This window comes from Myotis yumanensis, unplaced genomic scaffold (genome assembly GCF_028538775.1).
Source record: "Myotis yumanensis isolate MYYU_CA2020_CCGP unplaced genomic scaffold, mMyoYum1.0.hap1 SCAF_6, whole genome shotgun sequence".
Classification (NCBI taxonomy): Eukaryota; Metazoa; Chordata; class Mammalia; order Chiroptera; family Vespertilionidae; genus Myotis; species Myotis yumanensis.
Window position 1 is genome coordinate 2,362,497 of NW_027223757.1, and position 27,980 is coordinate 2,390,476.

Consider the following 27,980-nt stretch of genomic DNA (forward strand, 5'->3'; position numbering starts at 1 on the left):
CTTCCTCCCGGCCTTTCTTTTGGGAAAGGAAGTCTTTGGGCCTTTGCAGCAACGGAGCAAATCTCATCCCTTCGGTCAGCAGGTTCCGCAGCTCTGGCCGAGAGGAGGGGGCCCACACTTCCTCCGATTGTCCCGGTGATTGCATTTCAGTGTGTGAGACACCATCGCCTCACTCCCGGGCGTGCGCACAGGAAGCGGCGGCCTCCAGGGCCGGGCACGGAGCAGCGCGGTTATTCTGGGAAGCAGTTCCGACCCGCCGGCCCCAGCGGCTCAGGTTTCTGTGCACATCCTCGCCGTCCCCGGAGGACGAGGCGTTTCATTACAATAATAGACTCCCAGCTCATGGAGGCGGCGCTGGCACCACGTGGGCCGGGATCCCTGTCCGCCCAGGTGCCCTTGGGGGCTCCGTGCTGGGGTGCTGGGTGCTGGGGTGGGAGAAGGGGCGGCTGAGTGAGGAGGGTGCGGCTGAGCCGTGGCTCCCAGGAGCGGGGCCGTCCTCTGCTCAGCTCCAGGAGCCATGACTCACGGGGAGTGACTCATGAGATCCCGGGCGGGAGGCGGCACAGCCAGAGAGGCAGCCCTGGGCTTAGCAGAGGAAGAATGTTCTCGTAATTAAAGCTGTTTATGAAATGGCACCTACTGCCCTGGGAGACAGAGGCTCCCGGGGCGCCGAGCGCTTCCACCTGCGTATCTGGGGCCCCCTCCCCCCCACCCACCCCCCTTAATCCTATTTTAGTTTTTAAATTTAAGTCATCTCTTATTTATGGTAGATGCTGTATTCCTTGGAAAGCCTGCAGCAAAGAGTGCTACAAACCGGGGCCTGAGAACACGGCGATGAAGGCTAGAAGGCTAGTCTGGAGGCTAGAAGTTCAGGGTAGGGTGTCAGCAGGGCTGTCCCCGCGGCGGGCTGTGCGGGCGGCCCTGCCCGGGCCTCTCCCGCTCTGGGAGCGCTGCTGGTGGCCCTGGGCATTCCCCGGCCCCATCCCCGCCCTCCTCCTCACGTGTCCTCCCTGTGTGCGTCTCCGGGTGCACATTTCCTCTTTCCATAAGGAGCCCTGACCTTGGCATGGGGCCCCCCTGCTGCGGGGTGAGCTCATCCTAACCTACTTACGTGCGATGACCACTTCCCAGCAGGTCACCTTCTCGGTTCCTGCGGGGTCAGCTTCACCGGGGAATGGGGGCGGGGGCGGGGGGGGACACAAGCAACCCCAACAGGAGCGGGACACGCACACTGTCGACATTAGACAATGAGACCAGCCCCAGCGAGAGGAGCACATTCACATTTCTACACAGTACACCCTCGGTTCTGTGGGCCTTGAGTTAAGAGACTTCGGACTTAAGGGACACAGTTTCTGGCCCCTGTGTCATATGTGACAATGAGCACCCTGTTAATTCTAAAAGGCTTTTAACCAAAATCTGTTTATAATGAAAGTAACAAAGGTTTTGGTTTTTTGGTATTGACTCACTGTTATTTTGAACAAATTTCAGTGCATAAGCCATAGGTTGTAAAAACCACGGTAGTAATTTTGCCGACATAAATAATCACATGGCGACGGTTATAGTCTGCATTTATCCAAGAGTGACCGCTGGCAGACAGTGTTCGGCGAATGACCAGCAGGTGATCACACCGCCTCAAGCGTGGCGATCGGCTCTGTGGTCGTGTGGCGTGACTTTCCGCAGTAGGTCTAGGGGTGCCGGCCGATGGATGGATGGACGACATGAGGAGGACATGACTTTGCAACCCAAGGAGACCGGCTGCACCACGTCCTGTCTCACAGGTGGGACCGACGGTGTGGAAACACGACCTGCTTCCCGGGACGCTCCTGTTTGTGCCGGGACCGAACCATGGTCCCCGTGCCCCGTCTCAGCTTCCCCAGGCCTCCCACTGCACCCGGGCTGTTAGGATTCACGAGAGAAAAGAAGTTGGAAAACCCAGGGACAATGGGGAGGGGGGAAGGAGGCTGCGGGGTGTGAGGACCCAGTGTGGGCCCTGCCAGAGAGGTCGCCGAGGCTGGGCCCAGCCCCCGGGGATGCCCGCAGCGGCCAGAAAGGATTAGAGGGAGCAGAAAGGCTGGGGGACAAAGAGCGGCCCAGTGAGCACAAAGCCGCTTCCTGGCGTGACCGCCATGGCAAGTGCCTCCGGCAGAGAGGACTGTGAGAAAGCGCGAGCCCGGCCCCTCCGCCTGGAGAAAGGGGCCCGGAGCCTGGGAGGCCGCGGGCTGGCCAGGAAGCTCGCCTGCCCTCCCTGGGAGGGCGGGTTCCCAGGCCCTGGCACAACCTCGGGCCAAGCCCCACTTCCTCCCGGGCAAAGCTTGCCCCTTGCGGGAGGCAGGGGCCGCAGCATCTTGGGGGCCTGGCTGCTCCCTGCAGAGCAGCCCCGATGGCCGGGCTTTATGAGGTCTCTTCTGAGGCCCGTGGGGGGGAGGTGCTGTGTGGCCAGGGGCCTCATCGTCCCGATCGGACCCCGGAGTCTGCTCCTGGAAGGAGCCCTGCTGTCCAGAGCTGGCCCTCACCGCTCAGAGCACAGGAGGGGAACAGGCCCCTGCACGGCCGTTCCTGGGCCACGAGCCCCCAGCGGTTTGGGGCTGATCCCGTCCACTTGAAAGGGAGGAAGACACGGAGGTGGGGAGTTCCTGAACCATTAGCGGTGCCACCCTGGCCCGAACCCCAGGAGGAAAGTCCTGGCTAGACTGGTGGCCAGGCCGGGGCGAAGGCAGCAGGAAGGAATGCACACGTGGGGAGTGGGGGGCGGGCGGCCGGGCAGACCCCCCACCTTTGTGCCGTGTCCTTCAGGTGAACGCTCTTCACTGTGTCACCAACTTCTCGAGGGGTTAACTTCACGGCGAGGACTCCTGGAGTGCTGGGTAGGGAGGACGTCTGAGTGTCCGTGGCCCCATGTGCCCCGGTGACCCTGCCGGACAGTCTCCGCTGGGCCCCGCCGCGCCCGGAGCGTCCAGTGGGAAGGCAGGTCTGCAGTCCCTGGGCCATCGCAGCCTTGGGGCAGGGTAAGTGTGGCCCGGGCCTCGGTGTCCCCCGGGGCACCAGCTCGGGGGGATTTTGTTCTTTGGAGCCGGGGAGCCTGACCCCGGTCCCCACGACCTCCTCAGACACGCCGGAGCCGGGATGTGACGGGGCCTGGAGTCACGCTGGCCCCTGGGCATCACTGTGGCCAGCTGAGTGGCCCTGGACCAATGTGTGTCTTTGAACCCCATTTCCCCGCGCCCCGCTGCCAGGGGGCTGGGAGTGTCAGCAGTGGGTGGTGCCCAGGGACTTCCAGGCCACGTGTCCTGCTCCTCGTGCCCTTGATGTCACTTATGGCTCTTCTGGGCCTGCCCGGGGGTGGAGGCGCCATGAGCAGCCTGGGCACAGCCTCAGCCAAGGAGAAGGTCGGAGGTCACCCGAGGCCCGGACCCCCCGCCACGAAGCAGCCTCGGGTGATGGAGCAGAGTGGCCGTGGCCCGTGCACAAGGCGAAGGCCCCGGGTCAACACGAGCACAGGCCCCGGGAACCCCTGCCTCCTCCCCCGCCCGGGTGCGAGCAGTGGGCGTCCTCCCCTGGGACCCCACGCGCTTCTGCAGGAGGGAGCGTCCATCCCGAGACCCCCCCTCCAGGCCCCGGACACGGGAGGGAGCGAGGGCACCAAAGGAGCAGCTTTGAGGGGAGAAGCACAGCTCACAGGCGCGGAAACACACGAGTCCACCGCACTGCGCTCCCCCCGCTCCCGCTCGCCCCGCCTGTGCCTGTGGCTCTCAGGCAATAAAATGTGTTTGTCCAGCCACAGGCTGTGGAGCGGGTTTTAAAGACCAGGAGGGACTGAAAGCTCTGGAGAAACGCGATGCAGGAAGGTGGGGGACACCGAGATGCCGCCGTGAGGAATCGGGAGGGGCCGTCTTTGGGGGGGACACTGTCCCTCCGTCCGTCGGAGCGTTGGGCTCACGCGGCTAAGAGCAGTGCTTGCCGCTCCGCAGGGACACGGCAGCCACCGCCCAGGTGTGAAACGTGGACACAACACGTAGTTTCAGGCCTTGGTCCTTTCAGCCAGGAGCACACGGCCTGTCCATGCGGGGGGTGGGGGGGTGGGGGGGTGACGAAACACCCACCCGGCCCTGAAGTCACACCTGCACCTCATAGCACAGACCCACGCGGTCATTGTGACCGGACGGCCGCGTGCGCCAGGTGAGGGTCTCCGTGTGTGGGTTCACGTTCATGCTATTGGTCTCGCATTTATCAAATATTCAGAGTGAGACAGGCCAGAGGCCTTCCGTGGAAAGACTAAGTCTCAGTTTTACTTGATTTTCACAAAATACCTCATTGAGTCCTCAGGGCCTTCTGGAGTGTTCTTTCCGCCCATTCCTCAGATGGGGAAGCTGAGGCTGGGAGGGTGTGCGGGAAGGTGAACATCGTCGCATGGTGGTGGAGCTGCCATTCCAACCCTGGCCTTGACCTGAGTCCCAGCCAAATCCCGACTGACTGCCTCTCACCCACTTCCAGCTCCCCCTTCCCCACCCCCACCCCCAGACTTAATTTTATGATTCAGGTTGGGACCAGATTCTCTCTTTTCAGGCCAGTCTGGAGTACCTGTGCCTCCACCCACAGCCCTCGCAGTTCCAAGGAGGCCCACCGAGGTGTCCCAGGCCCCGACGTCCTGGTCTGCGTCCGCAGCTCTGCTCGGGGAACCAGCGCCATGTCCGACCCTCGCTGAGAGCAGCGTCCCCATCCCCACACCGCCCAGGGCCCTGAGGGTCACACGCACCGTCCCATTAGGGCCCCTGATGACGAGCCCGGGAGGGGGGCTGGGTGGCCCCTCTCGCTGCCCGGGAAGCAGAAGCCCTCTGCCCCGTTTGGCTTTGCCGATGCTGATGGCGATTTTCCAGAGAAAGGTTGCATTCGGTCGGGACCCTGCAGCGCTGTGGATTTGCTAGCGGAGTGGCCACTGCTGCGTCAGCGGCACCATTAGAAATGTAAGCAAGGCCGAGCACCCGTCTACCGCCTCCTATAAAGCATGTCCGTGCGTGTCGTCATCGGGGTCCTTTTTGCTGGCTCTGAGTGACGGGGAAAAGCACGCTGGGGGGGTGGGTATTGACGCCCTGCTCAGCAAAGGTCCCCGAGAGGTTAGATTGGGGGCCGAGGTTGTCCCAGTGCCGCATGCTTGGCAGTGGGGGTCCCTCTGCCCCCCAAACGTCCTTTTGCTGCGGGAGTTCCTGGGAGAGCTGGACAGGCCCTGCTCAGACGGCCCCGCCCCCCTCTCGAATGGGGCCTGCGAGGGGTTATTAAAAATTTACCTTTTTATCAATCAAGTTCTTTATGGGGCATGTTTCTTGCTGCATTTCAATGTCATGTTTGCTGCCCCAGATGCATGAGGGAGGAGACAAAAGGGCCATTCAGAGCTCTGGTTCTAAAATGCTCCTATTATGCAGCGAATTGAATCCAGCGACACAGGCTTTGCTGAGCGAGGACACAGTTCTGGCTGCAGGCAGAGCCTCCGGCCGGGGCATGGACAGTGTGAGCACAGGCACAGACCCTCTGACCGGGCGTGGACGGTGTGGGCACAGGCACAGACCCTCTGACCGGGCGTGGACGGTGTGGGCACAGGCACAGACCCTCTGACCGGGCGTGGACGGTGTGGGCACAGGCACAGACCCTCTGACCGGGCGTGGACGGTGTGGGCACAGGCACAGACCCTCTGACCGGGCGTGGACGGTGTGGGCACAGGCACAGACCCTCTGACCGGGCGTGGCCGGTGTGGGCACAGGCACAGAGCCTCTGACCGGGCGTGGATGGTGTGGGCACAGGCACAGACCCTCTGACCGGGCGTGGACGGTGTGGGCACAGGCACAGACCCTCTGACCGGGCGTGGCCGGTGTGGGCACAGGCACAGACCCTCTGACCGGGCGTGGCCGGTGTGGGCACAGGCACAGACCCTCTGACCGGGCGTGGCCGGTGTGGGCACAGGCACAGAGCCTCTGACCGGGCGTGGATGGTGTGGGCACAGGCACAGACCCTCTGACCGGGCGTGGACGGTGTGAGCACAGGCACAGACCCTCTGACAGGGCGTGGACTGTGAGGGCACAGGCACAGACCCTCTGACGGGGTGTGGACGGTGTGGGCACAGGCACAGACCCTCTGACAGGGCGTGGACTGTGAGGGCACAGGCACAGACCCTCTGACGGGGTGTGGACGGTGTGGGCACAGGCACAGAGCCTCTGACCGGGTGTGGACGGTGTGGGCACAGGCACAGACCCTCTGACTGGGCGTGGACAGTGTGAGCACAGGCACAGACCCTCTGACCGGGCGTGGACGGTGTGGGCACAGGCACAGAGCCTCTGACCGGGTGTGGACAGTGTGAGCACAGGCACAGACCCTCTGACCAGGCGTGGACGGTGTGGGCACAGGCACAGAGCCTCTGACCGGGCATGGACGGTGTGGGCACAGGCACAGAGCCTCTGACCGGGCGTGGACGGTGTGAGCACAGGCACAGAGCCTCTGACCGGGCGTGGACGGTGTGGGCACAGGCACAGAGCCTCTGACGGGACGTGGACAGTGTGAGCACAGGCATTTTGCTGCGGTGGGAGCGAGCCCGGAGCAAATGGCCTGGGCCCTGACCCAGTGGAGGGAACTGTTCACAAACATTGGAGATCTTCTGACTCCATCTCCCAGGTCTATCCCTTTTGCACAATGAAACCGGTCTTTGTGCACAAAGGCCTCACGATAAACATCTCAAAATAGCTAAACGCAGCGAGCGACGCAGGGGCATTGGAATAGACTTCAAATTGCTTGGTGTCAGCGTCTCTGCAGGATGGCGCCCCGACAGGTCCGCAGCCCACACCCCGGTTTCCTGGAGGGCTCCCTGGGAGCCCCCGAGGGCCTAAGGGTGTGTGTGCTTGTTTAGAAACCTTCCATTTAAAAGCCCCTCTCCGCACCCCAGCCTGCCACCATTTCACAGTTTCCGAACGTCCCATTTCTGCGCGCAGTCAGCCCATGGAAACGGCGCGGTCCTTCCAGTGATGGCGGGAAGCCCTCGAAGATGAGGCAGTGCCCGAGGGGCGCCCTCCAGGGGGGCAGGGGGGCTGCTGAGAGACCTGACATCTTCCTCAGCAGGCCCCGTGCCAGAGCCAAGACCTACACCTGTGAGGGGCCAGGGACCACGCCCGGCCTGTGGGGACCTCACTGGACCTGCCCCCCTTCCCCCGTGTCACACAGTGAGGGAGCACCTCTCTGCTCCAGGCGCCAGGCTGCTGTCACAGGGGACCTCTCAGCCCCCCATGTTTCCATTTCTCCGCTGGGTTACCCGCTGAGCCCTCAGCCTTTGTGCTGGGGGCTTGTCACAGACCTGAAGGCAGACATGGCTGAGCCATCGGGGTGAGGGATTTGAGTTTGAGAGTTTCCATAACGTGCTCAAGGTCACAGGGCAGCTACTCAGGGGAAAGAGACCTCAAAGCCCGTTCTGCGGGTCCCCCTCCTGGCTCGGCCCTGGGCCTGGCAGCCACTCGGGAGCGAGGCTGCCCAGGGGGGAGGCCGGGTCTCAGTGACCAGCTCCGGGCTCTGAAGCACTTGAGTCACGGGCTCAGGGTCCCACCCAGACACCCCGCACCTGGCCGGCGGCTTCCCGCAAAGGGCAGACGGTCCCACAGGACAGAGACCTGCTCCCTCGGGCGCTCGGTGCTCCCGCTTCTCCGTCCTTTTGAAAGGAAGTTTCCAGTTAAAGCGCAGCAGGATGGCACCCTCTCCGGTGGGCTCAGCGGGCAGCCTGACCCCATCCCCGCTCGGCAAGGGGCTGAGGGAGCTGACGAGACGTTGCCTTGGGGGGCGAAGGGCAAGCAGCCCGGGTGGAGAGGCAGAGGGCAGGCCGCCCCTGCTTCCTGCTGGGAGACAGTGTTTGCCTCAAAGTCTCCAGAAAACACGGCCCTGCCTGGCAGGCATTTGGGTTTCCTGCCAGATGACCTGTCGATGCCAAAGCCCCTCGCTGTCCTGGAGGAAGCCTCGTGTGGCCGGAAGAGCTCCCCGGTGGGCATGGCTCTGCGGGAGGAGGGGAGCCATGGTGGCTCTGCTGCTTCTCTCTGAAATAAGGGCCCACGGGCATGAGGAACCGCACCGGCGCTCCCTCCACCGCGGCCGGGCAGCATTCCTGCAGGCCGGCGTCATCGCTGTCCACCGGGCTGGAGCCAGAGGCTCAGGGGGTTCAATGGCTCGCCTGGGGCAGCGAAGCCACAGTCACAGGGCTGGGAAGTGAACCCCGAGGCTTTAATCCCAAACCAAGGCGAGGCTCTTGGCTAAGTGTGCATGTGTGTGTGTGTGTGTGGGGGGGCGCGTGCATGTGTGTGTGTGCGCATGTGTGTGTGAGCGTGTGCATGTGCGTGTGTGCATGCGTGTGTGCATGTGTGTGTGTGGGGGGGCGGTCCTCTCACTCCCACGCCAGGCAGTTTTTGTGAGCATGACCCAGAGCGAGAGGCCAGGCCGGCTCCTGAGCCCTGACAGCCACGTGGGAAATTCCAGCAGGAACGGCCAAAGGCACCAGCAAGCCCCCACCTCCCCGGCAGCACGCGGACACGGCGCCCTCGCCCACATCACCGACGCCAGAGGCGTGCTGATGGGCGCCACCGAATATCATCGTTTGAGGAAAACCTGCCGTGACCTGTTGGCGCTGGTTCCAGCGAGGCCTTTTCAAAACATTACACACCACAGCCAACGTGTCCTACCTAGTCATGCATCTCTGTTTACCTGCAAAAGTGCTCACAGGAGCTGTGCCGTGGCTCCCGGACGCTGGCTGGCCTCCCTGCACCCAGCCAGGGACCCGGGAACATGGGTCAGGAGCAAGGTGTCAAATGCGGTGTTTGCCTTCGGAAACTGGTCTCAACCAACGAGTGACCATGACCTCTAGGCCGTGCTCAGTGGGTGGGGTTCGCATCTCCTAGCCCCACTTTCGTGCAGAAATGGCTGCAGAAGGAGGCTTCCTGGGCGGAGTTTCCGATGCCCAAGCTCCCGCCGGGCCAGCTGCGGGGCCGCTGTCAGGGCTGAGTGCCCACCGGTGGGCCCTCCTTTCGGGGCCCTTTTTCCCTTTCCAGTTGAAGGGAAAGTGCATGTTCTTTGTCTATTTTTTTGGTCTCAATAAAATTCCCAGATCCCGCCATCGGACCTACAGAGCGCGGCCGGAGAACCATGCAGGTGGCGGGAGGAGGAAGGGGCAGGTGAATTGCCCAGGAAAGGAAACAAATTTGTTCGTTGCAAGGGCTGTTCATTAAGATCAAATGATTACAACGCATGGAAGTCACTATCCCACGTGAAGACAAGCCCTAAACAAACCGCTGGACCACATCTGTCAGCAGCATGCCAGGCCCTGCCCCACATGGAGGGATAAGCATCCAGACTGGCACTGTCCAAAGTCACGTGTTCCGGGTTCCCTTCCACACCTCACCCTGCGCCCCCTGGACCCAGTCTCCTTCCTCCCCCGCCCCACACGGCCCGGAGCTCCTGTGAGCCCCGACTCCAGGCTGGAAGCTTGGGTTACGGTTCCAGCCGAGGTTCAGGGCTGTGTCCTTGGGACACAGAGTTACCTTTCTTGGGGTTTTGTTTGTTTGTTTTAAATATGTTTTTATTGATCTCAGAGAAGGGATAGGGTGAGAGAGAGATAGAAAGAAGCATCAGTGATGAGAGAGAACCCTAGATCGGCTGCCTCCTGCAGGCCCCACACTGGGGATCGAGCCCGCAACCTGGGCCTGGGCCCTGACAGGAATGGAACCGTGACCTCCTGGGTCATAGGTCGACGCTCAACCACTGAGCCACGCCGGCCGGGCTCGCGGGTTTATCGGTGGTCCCAGAGGTGCTGCCGAGCTGGCGCTTGTCTCCGTGACAAACACCTGTAAGCAGCCGGCATAACCGCTCCTTCCAGCCCGGACACCACCCTTGGGGCCGGCGGACACACAAGGGCCATGGCTGAGTCACGTATGGAAATTGTCGTTTATTGTCTATACAGTGGAGGCTGCGCTGGAAAGGGGCACTGCTCCTCGGGGACAAATGAGCACAGGACACTATTGTAATCTAAGAAACAGGCACAATTTATGTATCGGGAAGCCTTGCTCCCAGCGGGCGAGCGCCCGGCCGAGGCCACTGTCCCAGCCGCTGGAGGAGTCGGAGAAGGAGAGGAGCCCCGCGCAGACCCATGACCGGAGCACGGGGGACCCCTCCCCCGGCGGCCCCGCCCGGCGGCCGGCGGCTAGTTGAGCAGGCAGGACTCGTAGGTGGGCACCATGTACTTGATGTTGATGAACGCCTCTTCTCCCCCGTAGCGCTCGAAGGCCCCCAGCGTCTCCTGGATCAGGTCGCCCACGTTCTCCCTCCTCTGCTGGCTGTAGTCGATGCCGTCCCCGGAGTTCACTGGGTCGGGAAACACACAGAGAGGCCGTTACTGCCCTGTGGCCCCCGCGGCGCCCCGCACACCAGCCTACCAGCCTGGGCGCCACCTCGGGGGGCGGGTCAGGGGACGCCAGCATCGCCTGCTTGCACATTTGCACGCGACCTTGCGGGGTTTGGGGAGAGGTGACAGACAGACGTACAAAAGCACCGCGTCCCAGGCGGGAGCGGATGCGAATTCATCTAAAGAAACGGGAGGCCGTGTGGGTCGTCATGGCGACAGCACAGCTCAGGGGTCGGGGCACCTCTTCCTCGAATCAACAGTGACACGGAGACTGTCCTCTTGGGCCTCGAGTCCTTCAAAACCCCGACGGGGTCTAGAAGGAGCAGCCTCGGGCAGGGGAGGTGTGGCCCGTGCGGCTCACTGGATGGTCTCTGGAGGGAGAGGCTGGGACTCCCCATGTCTGTGTGGCTTTTATCTCTGTCCCCCAGGGCCGTGTCCCTAACCCGAGAGCTGTTTTCGAGTGGGTCCCACCCCTCTGGGTGCAGGGGGCTGGGGGACGTGTCTTTGCTGCTGTGACGGCTCCCGACTGGTCCCTACCATCTGGATGGCAGTTTCAGTGACGGTTTCACGGGGAGTTTCTGCTGGTTTGGGAGTCTCTCTAAGCCCAGGCGGGCGGTCAGCCCGGGGCGGGTGCCTGGAGGTCCCCACGGAGGCCCAGCCTCCCCGTGGCCGCTGCAGCCGGCCCTGAGGCAGGGACCCCTCGGGCTGGCCAGTGAGGGGGACCCGGCGTGGACGTTCCCCAGGCCTCACAGGGCACGCACTCTCACTCGCCGGGAGCAAGCACGTGGCCGCCCGGCCCGGGAGAGGCCTGGGCCAGGTACCCAAGTGCACGGGCACCTGACAGACAGGGGACCTTCGCTTCAGTCCAGAGGCTGACAACGCCACGGCTTTGTTCTCTGGTCACAGTCACAGTCACTGCCCACATTCGCGGGCATGTCACTCCGGTGTCCCAGGACGTCCACGCGGACTCCCCCAGTGGGCGAGTGGTCACTGCGCCTCTGCTAACAGGCCCCTCTTAGCTGTGATGAGAGTGAGGAGGCTGGGCGGGAAGAGCCCCTGGAATGTGTGCGTTTTACGAGATAAACTATTTCACATCCAAGCAAGATAAACATTCCGGAGCCATATATGAAAATACTGTTAAGGAGGGAAAAATGGGATTTCAAGCCTTTTCTCCCTGGTTTTTTGGGACGTTTGAAAAGAGACTGAGTAATGGTTCAGATCAAAATACAGTGGCAATGACAGCCCCACACGGCATGCGTTAGCAGTTCTTCCTATCACCGTCTCCACAGCGCACACGGCTGGTCCCCGATTCCCTCCTTGGGCGGGGTCAGGGCAGTGGACAGGCCGGTTTGCAGGCAGAGAAGAGACCGGAGTCTCACGCTATAGCGCCCATCAGATTCACAGGGAGCTCAGAGCGGCTCCCGCAGCCTGGCAAGGAGGCGGGTTTTCTGCTCTCCCATGGGGAGCTGGGGGGGGGGGGGGGGGGGCGGGATGGAAGTCTGAGTTACAGAGCAGCTGATCGGCTAAACTACCCACAGGCGACAGTTACCAAGAACACGCACAAGAGACAATGCTTGACCCAAGGGCTCATGCCCGATTGTTTTTGAGCAAAAGATAAACTTAAAAAAAAAGGCAGACCAATACACTCTTAAAGCAAGCAGGCTTTCCCCTTCCTTCCTCCCTCCCTCCCTCCCTTCCTTCCTTCCTCCCTTCCTCCCTCCCTACCTCCCTCCCTCCTTCCCTCCCTGCTTCCTTCCTTCCTTCCTTCCTTCCTTCCTTCCTTCCTTCCTTCCCTCTTTCCTTTTTTAAAAGATGTACACGGCAGTCTAAGTGAGTCCCGCCCTCAGCGAGGGCAAGTGGTCTCGGTCCATCTGGGGGACTTTGGAATCGGAGGTCTTTGGGTTGAGTTGAGAGGAGGAGGAGGTAGGGGTGTGTGTGGAGAGAAAACATGTTAGAGAAGAAAGTCCAAAAGAGAGAGGACAAAAGCAGCACAGGTGCCAGGAAGGGGCAGGAGGGACAGGGACAGACAGGGCCCCGTGTGACCAGGGAGGTGGACATTGGAGAGCGTATCTATTAGAAACAGCTTCGTCGTCCCAGGGTTCCAATCGGAGGGGCTGATCTTCGAGGGCCTCCCCCGTCCCCCCTCCCCCTCCCCCAGGTGACACTCCTGATGAACTTTCGGGGCAGGTGGCAGGACCTACGTGGCCACAGAACAGCCAAACCCAGGGCACAGACGTCCGGGTGGGCGCACGGGGAATGTCATCGGTGACGGTGCTGAGTCGTGACAGGCTTGAGCCAGTTCCTTACGGACAAAGCGACGCAAGCCGATCACTAATAAATGGCGCCTTTTGTTGGCGTATTAGTCAAAGGTCAGGCACTGAATAGACCATGCGGCATATTTTCCCGGCGGAGGCGAGGGGCTTGGAAAGTCCGCACACAAAGGCAGCTTCACCCACCCTGTTTTCCACGGCCTTGCAGAATGCCGCCCTGACGAGCAACCCCTTCGTTCAATAATAACCCATTCTTACTTTTCAGAAAACATTGAACTGTAGGAGTGAGCAAACTATGTAGCTTTTTTGTTTCTCCACAGTGTGTACACCCAAGTGATAAAAAGAACAGAGCAGAATGGAAGTTGCTTGTTCAGAAAGTGGGTTGGCGTTGAACTGCTCTGTGGCTGCAGAAGCGTCGCTGGGCGGGAGAGAGGCAGAAGGAACATGTCCCTCTGTGTCCCCAAGTAGACGACGGGGGGACAGCTCAGGGAGAGGCGGGGAGCAAGGGGGCCCCCCTTTCAAACGGGCAAGAGGGTCCGTGTCCTTGAGAATCTGAACTTGAGGGGATTCGTGTGAGCTCACCATGTTAAATACAGGGTGTCCCCCCTCCCCCCAAATGTATACACACTTCAACAGCTGAGAGCTCAGTTTTGAAAATGGAATGGATTTGAGTAAACACTGCTTTTATCGTCATTCTAAGTGTGTGTCTGCGCTTTTGGGGGAAAGGACGCCGCGAGAATCGGACGCTTGGAAGGGGTGGGCATTTACCATCGTCCGTTCTGATGAGGAAGATGACAATTCAGTGTGGGAAGCTAGGAGCCTGTTTCATGTCCAGCAGCTAAAAAGACACATTGATGATGCAAAAGCTGTGTTTTCTTTATAAGCCAACCCGTCGGCCTGCAGCGGGGGGAGGGGACAGTGCGCTGCTGAAGGGAGAAGGTGGGGAGTGGGGCTTGCGCCTCTCAGTCTCCCGCCTGTGGGAGGCATGTGACCAGCGCTTGACCGCTGTTCCCGCGTGGGAATTGCTGTAAGTGCATTCGTTCCTCTGATGGCTACTGACGACGCAGGCGCTACGGCTAACAGGCTAACACCCTGGCACGCTCTCTGTCTCGCCCTCTTTAATCTGTCCCCACCGGGGACCGTCTCTCCCTAGATGCCACTTGGGCCCGAAGTGGGCGTGCTGGGACGGGCCCCTGCCCCTCTCAGGCTGGCGGTGGCATCCTCCTGGGCATGAACGCGGCTCATGGGGGAAGTGGCTGCCATGACACGTCGTCGCCCAGGGTCACGGCAGAGGAAGGTGACAGACACACGCCACACACGTCACATGATGTCTGCTAAGCAGCACACGTGAGCGGGCGGCAGACACGTGTCACGTAGGGTTTCGATGAAATGTCCTCTGAGCTTTTTTGCAATTTCTGGGCTGTGTAGAAGCTTTTATTCTTTTTCTTTTTAAAGTTATGACTATTATAGGAAAAAGGGAAAAACTGAAAAAGGGACAATGTGGGCGGCCAGAGCAAGGACTTCCCACCCGGGCACATGGCACCTTCGCTGGCAGCGTCCGTGGTGGTCGCTGTGGCCTGCTGTCCGCCTGCAGGCCACGCACCCAGCCAGGCGCTGCGGGCAACGGCGCCCGAGGGAAAGGCTCCTGCTTGGGGTTACAGCGGCGGCGGGGGGGGGGGGGGGGTGTCGTCTCGCCGGGGAAGCCTAGCTTAGGACACAGTGGTCACTCGCACCCGCCATGAAACAGGACGGATGGTGCCCCCTGAGCCCGGAGCCCGGCTGCGGCCCCTGGTGCCTCCACTGGCTCCAGCACCTGCGTCCGAATCAGATGTGTGTGAGGTGTAGTCGGCGGGGCCCTCGGCTCCTCCACCTCAGAGACGGGAAGAGCAGCAAACACTGACATGTGGCCCTGGGGCCCCGAGGAGCGTGCACTGCAGTTTGGATCTTCCTGACTCTCGAGTTAAACGTCACACGTCACACACATGCTGGTGGGAACAGGTACGCACACTGGTTATCTGGAAACGAGAGCATCGTTAGGCCAGTGGTCGGCAAACTCTTTAGTCAACAGAGCCAAATATCAACAGTACAACGACTGAAATTTCTTTTGAGAGCCAAATTTTTTAAACTTAAACTATATAGGCAGGTACATTGGTATTAACTTAATTAGGGTACTCCTAAGCTGGCCTTTGCTAAAAACATCCTCAATCTGATTGAGGTACGTTTGCTGAGGTCGACCCCTTCCAACTCTCCTATCCACACTCGTCTTGTACACTTGTTTCGTCTATCTCCTTTCGTTCATCCTCTCTATATGTACAAATCATCTCAACATACCTTTCTCAATCCTCAACTCTACATCTTCTTTCACTCCACAACATCTCACGTCACCCGACCAACCGACACCCCCCACTTCCGAACCACTTCTTCAAAATAGACTCGCCCAGGCCGAAAACCGGCTTCCATGCATGGGCCACGAAGTTTCAATCGCACTGTACGTGTGCGCCCGCACGTGGTATTTTGTGGAAGAGCCACACTCAAGTGGCCAAAGAGCCGCATGTGCCTCGCAAGCCGCGGTTTGCCGACCACTGGTTTAGGGCGTCGGAACTGCAAACACGCACCTGCCTGCTCCAGGGGCTCTCTCCGCAGACCTGCAGCGGATGCATTTCGCTCACAGATGAAACGATAGGTAAATTGGCCTGGCCTTTCTGGCCCCCATAGGAAGGCCAATCAGTGTGATTTCGGGAGAAGAAGCGCTTTCGTTAACTGCGAATCTGCCCCGGAAGCACAGCCTTGCCCTCAGAGGGGCGCAGGGGGGCCTGGGGCAGGGCAGGGCCCCAGGAGGGGAGCGCTGGGCACCCCTCCACCTGTCAGCCTGGGCCTGCTCCCGGCCTGAAGCTTTTCTCTGGAGGAGAGTGTCCCTGGGACAGAGTAGGGACCGAGGGCTGACGGTGTGCTCGTGTGCCCAGAGGACGTGGGTCCTCCGGTGCGTGCCCACCTGGGCCGGACATTCTCCGCAAAGCAATGCTGAGCGGAAGTTTATAAAAATGCTCACAGGAGGCACCGAATCATTTCTTTTTGGATCAGAAAAGGCATTTTTGGTTTCCTCAAACGCTGAGCTAAAAAATGTCCAGCACTCAGAGCCAGCTGAGGGAGTTTCACCTGCCAGGACCTGCCGCCTCGGGCATCAGCCACAGCTGGAGCCGCCCCTGCCCACTGTGCATCGGTGCCCTCATTGCTAGAGAGAGGGGGAGCCCGGGGGGGCCTGGGTTCAGGTCCTGGCAGGTGTGTGCAGGTGGAGCCTGCAGCAAGTGCTGTTATTATGTTTCTCGGTGCCATTAAACCATCGCAGACTTCCCGTTGGATGACTCAGCACATTCCCCCTTCGGGCTTAGCAGGCCTCGCAGTTATGAGATTGCGATGACCCAAACTCAGTCCCTGTTTGCACATAAGCTGACATTTTCCGAGAGCGAAGTATTAAAAAGATGACTCATCTAACAAGATGTCATTAAAAAGATAACTCATGATATTTATGAGTCTGGAAATGGTTGCTTTTGAGCTTGTTTTCTTTTTTAATCAGAATTAAGATAGGGAGGAAAGAGAGGCACGGAGATATTTGATCTTTTAAGAAATGTTGAACTCAAGACCTAGATTGAATTGTCAACATTTGTTTTGTCGGAAATGTCTGTTTATTTGGAGTTAGTTTGAACTCAATTTACTTTATAGAAACAGTGTTATCTGTTTTGGAATAAAAGCCTTTCTCCCATAAAGTCTAGAAAATTACAGTAGCAACAACTACGAATTCCGCTGTGGTCGTCTCTGGAGATGAGAGAACAGAAGCGAAATGGAAGACGGGAGGAAAACCAAGGGCCGGTTCCTTCTTCTGCACTCTAAGGGGAGCCTTCGGGGGCGATGTTGTGAGGTCAGACCCCTTTAGAATCCTGAACAAAGGCTGCACTTCCTGCTTTTGGCTTTGCTGTCCATACTTTGAGGGAACTGACCTTTTTTTGCCTCTTTCTTTTTCTCTTCTTAACCATAACGTGACATCCCATTCAGAGCTCGGGTGTTCCCGTGTTTGGCCTACACAGCCCGCCCTTCCTGGGTGACCTCATATCCTCTTGTGAAGTGACGGTTTCCAGCAGACTCTTCAGTACGACTTTACGATGGGCGGCGCCAGCGCCTTGGTTCGTGGTGGGGAGGTGCGAATCAACGTTGTGATGGTTTTGCAACCAAAAACTTATAACCGCAGCATCTGGCATGCTAGAGGTGTCCACCGGCTTCAGTACCTCAAATCCCCTCAGATCTTGTTGACATGAGTGGGATTCACAGGGTTTCTTTCCTCTGAAGATAAAAGCTTTGAAGCAAGACCCCGATTCCTAGCCGGATGTCTCCCTCTCTTCCTCCTTCTCTGACACAGGAGGCAGGTGATTAAAGCAAGAGGCTGCTGAGCCACCGGAGATTTGAAAGCTCAGGGAAAGGGTTGCACCTTCTGAACGGGGGCGCTGATCACTGTGAAACCAAAGATGATCATCTTGGCCCAATTGTCAATGAAATATTTACATTTCCCATCAGCTACACAATGAAAATTTCTAAACAACTGCCATTTTCCAACTGCAAAGTAGACACTAGCAATGACAACACTGGAGTGTACTGGTATAGTGGGGGGAAATTGGACTTCGAGGCACATAACTTGTCATATAATATTTCAATAATTTAGTAGCTACAATGTTCAATAGCTTACTAGCAGTTTAACTATAGACAGGTGTCTTACCTTCTCCGAATCTCAGTCACCTCCCCTGTACAAAGAAGGGACTACATTTTGGGAGGTTTCCGGCTCCTACCCATACCAACATCACGTTTTATATCACAGTATAACTTTGAAACACACTTTGGAAATGATGATTATTCAATGTGTTTTGAACTGGAAAAGTGATCACAAAGCAACGGTGTAATTCTGCAGAGCAAGTCGCAAATCTCATGAGCATCAAATCCAGCTTTCAAATCAAGTTCCAAGAAGACCCGGAAGGACCAACGTTTATGTAATTAGTTCTAGTTAAGGAAGAGAACGCTGTCAAAACCTCAAAGTATTTGCTGGCACACCACCCAACAGTACTCTCGTCTGCTATTTCAATAGGCCTGTGTAGACTCTGATCCCTTAGAATAAAAATCAAATGTACACATTGATTTTTAAAATAGATTCAGCTGACGGAAGTCTGGTGAGTTACGCTCCTCTCTGGGTAAGGACTTGTCTGACATGGAAGTTTTCTTTCTTGTTGGCCAACATGGTTCACTGGGAAGCCCGGGCCTGAAAAGGAAGAGAGAGTTCTGGTTCCAACTCTCGTCTTCAACCTATTCCCTGCGGCTTATCTCCTGGCGGGTCACCATAACAACAACAGGAATGCCAGCACAATGCCTCCTGAAACTAAGACTGGCCCTAGGAGCTGAGTAGTATGGCCGGCTCCCCTGCTCAGAGGAGCAAGCGGAGGTGTGGAGAGGTGAGACACCTTGGTACATGACCCAGGCACGACCTGAGGCTGGGGTGGCGGAAACAGAGAGACTGGGGGTCTGCTGACGTGTGACAGGAGGGTAACGGGAACGTCCGAGTCAACACAGAGAGTGAGCCAGGGAGCAGTAACGTGGCCTTGGTACCTGGAAGAAGAACTTGAACCCCGGAGAGAAGGGATATCTTTAGGAGAGAGGGCCTAGGTGTGAGATGTGGGGGAGAGAGCCCGCCACCTGCAGCCAGTGAACTGGTTCATCTTAACTTCCCTTTATATATAGACTATTACGCTCTCTTTGCTTCATTGTACATCCTTGAAGCCATGACATCCTTTGCAGAGATATAAGCAGAATGACACAAGTCGAGGCTGCCTGATTTCAAGGACTTTTTCATAGAACACATCAGGAACATGGGCGACTCTAGGATTAATTTCACATCCCGTCCCTCCAGTCTTCACGAGGGCTCACATGCTGTTTCTAGATCTCTGGGTGTGAGTTTCATGGTGTTCGGATGGGGAAGTGATAGGGCTTCAATGTGCGCGAGACGGAGCGGCGGCTGAGAGCCGCTGTCCAGGTGGAGGGATGCCTGGCAGAGTGAGACCTGAGTCGCTGGAGAACCTGCCTCTGCAGGATCGTGGAAAGGGGTGGAGGTGGAGAAAAGGAGAAGTCCTGGAGGCATCCGAATGGTCTTTGTCCTTTAAAAAAAAAAAAAAAGCCCAATTCAAGCCACAGATGTTGGGGCAGTTTTTGAATCTGAGTCCAGCTTCCCAGCCTCCAGGAAGAGTGGTGGGTCTCTATGTCCCTTCAGGAAACGGTTTCTCTGGACTCCTGCGTGGAACCTGAGGGAGTCCAATGCCGAGAGGAGCCCTGGGATGCGCTGAGAAGTTCAGGTCCTCTTTGTCTCCGCCTTCGCTCTGTTTGGTTGGCTGTTGTGTAGAGCCCCGTGGACGGTTCCATCAATCGGATTCCAGTTGACCCCCAGTCCACCCCGATGTAGGTCATCACCTACTTGAGCTTCCCACCTTCACGCTCTCCTCTTCCTAGTTCACCCTGCAGATCAATTTCCTAACCACGCTTCCTCTTGATTAATAAGTAGCATCGCCATGTCGCAGGACAGATCAGATTCAAATGCCCCGTCCCCTGGGGCCTCTGGCACCTGCTCTCCCTTCTGAGACTGGTCTTATATTTTGCTTCTTCCCAGCAGGACCTTCCTCTCCACTCAGACTGGATTTCTCCCCAACCCCAAGGTGTGAGATTTCTATTCAGGTCTTTAAAATTCTGCGTAGGAATACACTCCCCTCCCACTCCTGGGCAGTCGAAGCTGACCTCTCTCAAGGCTGGTTTGGAATTTATTTCCTCTGTGGAGTTGACCCCACAATCCTCTTTCCTTCCTTTGAATTCCTGGCGCAGTAGTCAGTAACCCCCACCTCCCTCGTCCACACGCCACTCTAGGCCAGGGGTGGGGAACGTCCGGCCCATGGGCTGTGTCAGGCCTGTGAAATCATTTGGTCTGGCCCTGCCAAGGCAACCGCAGGCAGGACTACAAATTAAATACCTCTAGGAGCTTTCCTCGTAGCAACATAAATTTATATGACGTGAATTATGTTCAGTGAATGATGTTATAAATATCCACATGGCCCTTGGCAGAAAAACCGTTCCCCACCCCTGCTCTGGACCTTGGGCCGTGTTTTATGTTTATGTAGTTTTCCTACACTTCCCCACCTCTTGAGAGACAGGATCACACGAGGTATAAGCCTCACGTGTTGGCATCAAGTGCAAACTAGACAACTGTGAAAGGGATACATGAATAAACTAATGCCCACTTCATGGGGTTTCTGAATCCAGATCTATAATAATAAAAGCGTAATATGCAAATAGACTGAACAGCCATACAGTGGGACCACCGCCCAGACGACCATGCTATGACACCCACTGGCACCAGGCCAGCCAAGGCGGGTGCAATGCCATTGGTCAGGGGCCCCGCCATCGCCCCATGATCACGCCGCAGAAGGAGGCCCAGGCAACTGGCCAGCGGGCTGTGGCAGATGGGGCGGAGCCTCCCTCTGTGGGGCATCGATCTCGGGGCTCCCAGACTTCAAGAGGGCACAGGCCAGGCTGAGGAACCCCCCCATCTCACTCACCCGCCCAGTGCACGAATTTTGTGCACCGGGCCTCTAGTATTATATAAGTAAATTCAGTTCTAAATACATTGTATGTTAAATGTGGAGACTGTAATTAAACTAATTCTTATTCTTTATTTGCTATTCACATACTTATGAGTTCTCACCCTCAGCAATAGTATTTCTGTGAATTTGAAAAGGTGAGTTTAAGCACATAGAGGGGCCGGCAGTTAAATAGCCTCCTCTCTTTTCCAAAGTCTGCCTTGGTTTAAAGTGGGGTTTACCCGAGTCACCCTTAAATTTGAAAGGAAAAATTTTCTCTTTCCAAAATGAAAAACCAGATTATCCCATTCACTATATGAGCAGCCTTTGCTCTAAGATGAAAAAAAAATACTGGATTTTTAAAATAGTGTTTTCACTGAATATCTAAATTTGGGTGAATATAATTTCTTATGGAGCTACATGGTACTTTTCAGCCAACGCAAGAAATAGCCAAATAATGATTTCTGCTGGAAAGAAAATATTGATGCCTGCTTTCAGGAGAGATGCAAACTTGTTGGAAGTAATTTCACTACTTGAGGCTGATGCTGAAAACTAAAAAATGAGCCAGAATGACAGCTGTTGGCACAGGTTTCCGTTTTCAGGAAACATTAATGATACAGCCTATGTTCAGCTCTGATTTTGTGTTGTGTGTGACTAAGGCACAGAAATGAAAAAAGCCATGTCAGGTTTCTTTCTTTCTTTTTTAAAAAAATCCTCACCTGAGGGTATTTTTCCATTGGTTTTTAGAGAAAGTGGAAGAGAGAGGGAAAGACAGAGAGAAACATCGATGTGCAAGAAACACATCTAGTTGCCTCCTGCAGGAGCCCCGACAAGGGCCTGGGCCAGGGTGGAGCCTGCAACTAAGGTATATGCCCTTGACCAGAATTGAACCCGGGACCCTTTGGCTTACAGGCTGATGCTCTATCCACTGAGCCACACCGGCCAGGGCGAAATGTCAGATTTCTAACAAGTGTCGTCAGCAAATGCAGTAAACCATGGGGAAAGGTACTTCTCAAATGATCTCTAGTGGAATCTGGAATTTCATCGACGTGGTGAACTCAGGACTGAGAAGCTGGTGTGTCCACTGGCGATGCCGTCATAGCAGAAAGTGATTGACAGCCCGCACGGAGGGGCGTGGAGCCACAGGGCGGGGACCACACGGCCTCCGCGTACCGTCTATTCTACTGCAGAACATAAATACATAGATAAACCCTCTAGTGCTGCTTCCGATGAAGGAGCGCAGTGCACAGTCTCCGCAGACCAGCCCCCGCTTCTGGGAGACACCCCAGCTTGCCGGAGCTGTCTGCCCTTCGACGTTTCCAAAATGAATTATTGGGTGCGAAATGGGAACACACTTCCAAGCAATTAGCTGGACGTTCTACAGAGCGGGAACCTCTCCCGTCGAATGAGCTCGATGAACGCAAAAATAATATATTTGATGAACAAATCAAAGCTATTGGCCGGGCTGACCTGAGCTCACTGTGTGAAAGTGACGGCGGAGAAACCTTTCTCAACGTTTCAGCTGAGAATAGCCGCGCGGTAGCTTTCCAAGCCCCGACGGCCACTCCTTACCAGCTTCTGCGCTGGGGAGCCAAAGTGGCCCAGGGACAGCCTCGTTGCCACCGAGCCCATTAGAGCCGACACAATCCGAAAAGACTCGAGCCTGCCCGAGAACGCCCAGGGCCTTGCTGAAGTCCAATCAAAGTTCTCACCACGTGGTGAAAAGAGTGGGTGGGAGAGAGAGAGAGAGAGAGAGAGAGAGAGGTGTTTAAACTGTGGGCGGGAGATGAAAACCTGGTCCAGTAATTTGCCGGAGCAGCAAAATTGGGTTTGCACAAGAATTGAAACTAAAGCTTTTGCAAATGCCGATAGGAGAAATGCGCTGACGTTGGCTACTTTTGAATAAAGGGTGTTTATTTGCCGGAGTTACATTTTTATCGCTGAAATTCCTCCCTTTAGTGCACACAGTTGCTTTCCCTGCCTCAGGGTTTGAAGAGGAGGTGAGCCCAAGGCCGCGTGGGAAGGAAGTGCTGTACCCCCAGGGCCGGCCTGGGCACAGGCTCCCTGTGCAATGCAAACAGCGCTGCCTCCGGCTCAGGGGCCTCGCCCGTTGTTGAATCTCTGATGGAAACAGGTGCCATCACCCCTGCCTGGAGGGACAGGGCAAGGATGAAGTAAGAGAACATGTTATGTCTCATGACCATGACACGCCACTGGTAAATTTCGGCGGCAATTGTGACCACTGCAGCCACTCTGATCAGCGCCCCAGCCTGTCTCCAACTCCACTCTCCGACAGACAAGCAGCATTGCCCACAGGACACCACGAGCAAGCGTTCTGCTTGATCTACAATAATAAAAGCATAATATGCTAATCAGACTGGACGTTCTTCTGGACGAAGCCGGGGCTGTGAGGGAAGCCCGGGTCCCAGGTTTCTGCCGGCGGCCAGAGGGAAGCCGGTGCCGGGGGAAGGAAGGCCTACTCTTGCAGGAATTTCGTGTATCGGGCATCTAGTCGTTGAATAAAATGGCTCACTCTACAGCCTCGGAACCAGAGCAGGATCTGAGCCCTTTGTCTTCAAGTCACACAGGAGGGGGAGGTTATTGCTACCTGGTTCACCCCACACACCGGGAGCCCCATCCTCGGGACGTTTGCACACTGGCTTCCCAGTTGGAGGACGAGGGGAATGAGGCGGGAGACCCACAGGGGAAATCAGGAGCCGGGTTCCGAAGGGAACTCGGATGTAGTGGTGCAGCCTCTGTGATTTCAAGGTCACGCACGCGGTGGTCCCGCAGCTGCGGGTAGAGTGCAGGACCAGCGTGGATGAGGGCCTGGAGGAAGAGCCGCTCATGCACCAGCACCACTGCGCAGGGGAGTGTTCAGGGCGAGAAGCTCTAGGAGGCACGGGAGCAGGCCCTGAGGCGGGAAGGGCTGAGGATCTGCAGGCTCGGCGCCCGGGAGGGTCTCCTGAGAACATGACTGTCCACTGAGACGGGGGAGGGGGGAGCTGGCGCCGGAGGAGGCCGTGCGGAGCAGCAAAGGCAGAGGCCCTGAGGCTGGAGCACGGTCTCACCAGCTGTCACGTCCTTCCGACGCTGAGACACACAATCGCAATTTCTAAGGACTTTACGGCCGTGAGTGGAAGGGGTGAAAGCGCTCGGCCAGCGCCTCCGTCAGGGCCCTGACATCCACGCCGAGTCCCACCGTCCGTCCCGATGACCACGCAGCAGCCATTTCTGTGCCCACAGCCTTTCCCGCTAGCTCTACTGTTTCCTCGGACCCACCCTCACAAGGGAGCTCGCTGCCTCACAGTGAGCACAGGTCTAGCTGCCGGTGTAGACACGGCCACGCCGGCGTCTGAAGGCCAGGCCGGGTTCAGCGTGCCCAGCGGCGCGGGAGCCCACCTGTGGCCCCCGGCCCGGCGGTACCGTGAACAGCGTGTTTCCTGACTCAGGGCCGGCGGAAGGCTACTCAATGTGGCTTTAGTTCACGTTTCTTAATTACTGAGGAGGAGTAACATTTTTCAATCCCCCCCCTTTTTTTTTGGCTCCGTGGGTTGTTCTTTCCTATGAGAAGGGTGTGTTCTGAGCTGCAGCCTATTTGTCTGTCTGTTGGGTCGTTTCTATAAGAGAATCAGCCTCGGTGCCCTGGAAGCCGGCGCAGGCGGTTTGGGAGCGAGTTTTCTGCAGCACAAGACACGCAGCCCGGCTTCTTCCTACGACTCAGCGAGCCGCCTCAGAGCCAGGGGCGGCCTGGGAGCTGCGGGGACCTCTCCGGGTTCCCCTGGGCCGCCGTCCCTGGGAACTGAAAGACCCCGAGGGACTCTGAGGAAATGCGGAGGAAATCCATAATCAATAAATTACTTAGAGAAATTGATCACCTCCAGTAGGAAGGACACTTGCAAGTGCTTAGGTTTCTAAAAAGCTTTCTTGACGTCCTTTCCTTGTGACTGCACCGCCCTCCCACCCCCTCCCACCTCCCATTCCTCAGTTTGCTCGTCCCAGGAGACCTCACTCAGTTACCTGCCAGGCTCGTCCCAGCAAGACCCGGGGCTCCGGTTGGTCCAGCCCTCATGTTTACCAAGTGCCTTAAATCAAGGTTTTGGGGGTTACCCTCAAATTGGATTACTTACAAATAGTATACAAAATCATTATGTTGGTTTGTGTGTGAAAAGCGTTACTGTAAACATTTGTGATGTACTGTGATGGATTTAACCTGTGTTGGCATTTCTACATTTTAAAATATTTGGAGCCCCCTGCCCCCGCCCCCCCAATGAAAGCGGCGGAATCCTGGCCCCCAGGAAGTGCAGGCGTGGGGTGCGGACAGTGAAGACACTGAGCTCGCAGACGGGCCGAGCCATAGCTTTTGTTCTGCCTGAAGGTTAAGAGCCCCACGCGGTGGACTCTGGTCTGCTATCCATCTCCAGGCTGCGGCCAGTGCAGACAGCGGCAACACGAGCCTCCCGTACACCCAGCCTTCACCTTAGCCGTGACCTCCACTCGGAGACAGTTTCAGTGACCATTCCTGACCAAACAAGCACGGTGTGTCCATATTGCTTCGAGGTCAGATGGTGACCTTGCCCGCCCTCTTTAGTTAGTAATTAATAATAATAATAATAATTTTGTATTTTCTTATTTCAACTTAACTAACAAAACAAAGCTTTGGAGTGGGAAGAAAGCTGCGTGTGACATTGAGAGCAGCACTTTAAGATGAAAACAAACATTACCAAAGGATTTGGAATTTCCGATTGGCGCAGAGCTATGGCAAGGTCACGCTGCTAATGGACACGCCTTTTAATGAAGGGAAATACAATTATTTGGGTATATAGTTCAGTAGCTGTGAACTTTAATTCTGAATTATCTGGGCATTTCTTTATCTTTGTCACTTCTTTTATGTAGCTACAGCCTGGTATACGACTCGGTGTTATAAATTAAGAAAAAGCCAACTCCTTACAGAGATCAGCGTGAAGCATTTAAAGTTATTTTTCTCGTATTGAAAAGCCACAGTAGTTCTCAGCATGGTCCTACCTGAAAGAGCAAGGTAGGATGAGATCCCGTACACCGTAGGATGAGATCCCGTACACGTGGGATGAGATCCCCGTACACGGTGGGATGAGATCCCGTACACGGTAGGATGAGATCCCCGTACACGGTGGGATGAGATCCCCGTACACGGTGGGATGAGATCCCGTACACGGTGGGATGAGATCCCCGTACACGGTGGGATTAGATCCCGTACACGGTGGGATGAGATCCCGTACACGGTGGGATGAGATCCCCGTACACGGTGGGATGAGATCACCATACAAGGTAGCATGAGATTTCTAAACAAGGTAAAATAAGAGACATGCCCCTTGCCACAGTCATTGCTCAAGTAATGATTGAGTCTGTCAGGAAACCATTGATAATTCCTATTAAAAACCTACAGAACTAGGACCCCAAATGTTACTGATATAAAAAAAACGGAAGACTACTCAAAATTCTAAGTTCCTCTAAGTCCTGTTACAATTGAAGGGACTAAATGGATTCACTTTTTAATTTGTGCTGCTGTTCCCCTTACACAGCCTAACAAGTATAAAACGGCAGATCAGAATGGAGGGCAGGGGAGGCTTGGGGTGTTTTTCCTGCAGAGTGGAACTGGAAATCCACCCCCCCGGGCTCTCCCTGTGTCCAGTAGCCCAGGGGCTGTGGGGTGAGGGAGGCGCTTTTTGCTTTCTTTGGATTTGCATAGATAGTGGAGGTGCATATATATTTTTGAATTAGTGTTTTTGTTTCCTTTAGATAAGTAGCCAGAGTGGAATTTCTGGATTATATTTTTAATATTTTGAGAAATCTCCATACTGTTTTCCGTAGTGGCTGCACCACTTTACAATCCCACCAACACTTGCCATGTCTTGTCTTTTTAATAATAGTCTTTGTAATATATGGGAGGTGATATCTTATTGGGGTTTTGATTTGCATTTTCATGACGATGGATGATGTTGAGCATTTTTTTTTCATGTGCCTGTTGGCCACCCATAGGTCTTTTTTGGAAAAATGTCTCCTCAGATCTTCTGCCTATTGCTTTTTATTTTTCCGCTAATGAGTCGAATGGGTGCTTTATGAAATGTGCACATCAGCCCCTTATCAGATGTGTGACTTGCAATTGTTCTCTCCCACTCGGCAGGCTGCCTTTACAATTTGTTGCCTCTTTGCTTTGCTGTGCAGAAGCTGTTTAGTCTGGTGTAGTTCTACTTGTCTATTTTTGCTTTTGGTGTCAAATTAAGAAAATAATCTCCAAGACCTATGTCAGAGAGACTGCTACCTATGTTTTCTTCTAGGAGTTTTATGATTTCAGGTCTTACATTCAAATCTTTCATCCATGTTTAGTTCATGTCTGTGTGTGGTGTAAGATAGTGGTCTGGTTACATTCTTTGGCATGGGGCTAATTTTCTCAGCTGCATGTGTTAGGCACTAGACGTGTTAAGCATTTTTTATACATTTAGCTTATTTAATTTTGTCAACAACTTTGTGAAGTTGGTAATACTATTAACCAGTGTTTTATAGATAAGGAGCGTGCGATACGGAAAGGTTAGGTCTGACTTCCACGCATAAAAATGTAACTACCACATGCAAAACAACCAAATGTCTTTATAGATATTTTAAGCAAGTTTTGTCATATATGAAAACAAAATAAAATGTCAAATTAAACAAAATTTTAGCAGTGGACATATTACTCTACTAAATAAAAACTGTTTTCCCCCGTATATAGAGCTGTGGAGTTATCTATGACAGTAATAGTGTTCGCATTGTCATTTTAATCACCATGACTGGTGAAAATAAATGCTAGGATAGATGTGGTTGCCAGCAAATTCACCGTCAAGTGAAAAGTTTATACCGGGTCCTTGCAAGTATTTCCTTTCTTCCCAGCTTCCCCCAGTGGCTCTCCTTCCTGGGGCTGCCACCTTACATTTGGAGAAACTGAGATCAATGTTGACAACATGGCTTTCACTCACTAATTTTAAATGTAAGTTTTGTTCTTAGAAATTTTCCTTGCTTTTCCATAAAAATAACTTGTTTAAAGGTACCATTCTCACGAAGTCTAAGATTTTTCCCTTTGTAATATGCTTTTCAAACTGTTTTATAAAAGTATTTCCGCAGGGGAAATGAAACAATATTATGATGACATGATTTGTTTTACACTTATGCAATTTCATATAAGCACACGTAAAGCGACATTATAGCAGATTAACGTTCTTATATGAGATTAAATTCTCATTAATATATTTCTAATGTTTTATGAAAAATATTTTAATACAAGAAGTACAATTTCCTCATCTATTTTGCTACAATTGCATTTTTTGTTTCAGATCATTTTCATTAAAATATCTTGCTTCCTAACAAAAAACACTTTTTTTTCCTTAAAGAAATAATTGGGGTAATATTCTGCCATTGCTATTGGAGGTATGAGACTAGGTATCGATCTGGGTTGGAATGGGAAATTAGGAAAGTGCTAGAAGGTATTAATACCAGAGTACTAATTATTTCTTTTCAGACTTATCTCTTTTATCTTCATTGATGATGAGAAAAAACAATTTTCTAGAGTAATTTAGTTTTTAAATATGATTGACGCTTCCTTTATAAATCTTTACAACACTGTAAGCCCAT

General features: G+C 55.2%; 1 protein-coding gene and 1 long non-coding RNA gene across 4 annotated transcripts in view; one reads left to right on the forward strand and one right to left on the reverse strand.

The window, feature by feature from the left end:
- Positions 1 to 1,207: 1,207 nt before the first annotated feature.
- LOC139012986 (uncharacterized) lies at positions 1,208 to 5,260 on the forward strand. Of its 2 annotated transcripts, none has more exons than XR_011471907.1 (3): positions 1,208 to 1,778; positions 2,794 to 3,005; positions 4,564 to 5,260. It is a non-coding gene; the product is annotated as an uncharacterized lncRNA (long non-coding RNA). The 2 variants fall into 2 exon arrangements; XR_011471908.1 differs by lacking the exon at positions 1,208 to 1,778 and adding an exon at positions 2,404 to 2,622.
- A 4,547-nt stretch (positions 5,261 to 9,807) lies between these two features.
- Positions 9,808 to 27,980, reverse strand: part of PACRG (parkin coregulated) — a 299,322-nt gene continuing 281,149 nt past the window's right edge. For both annotated transcript variants that reach the window (XM_070419164.1, XM_070419162.1), the window contains one exon: positions 9,808 to 10,371. In XM_070419164.1, coding sequence (XP_070275265.1) covers positions 10,211 to 10,371 — 161 coding nt within the window. In that variant the 3' untranslated portion in view covers positions 9,808 to 10,210. The remainder of the gene's footprint in view (positions 10,372 to 27,980) is intronic.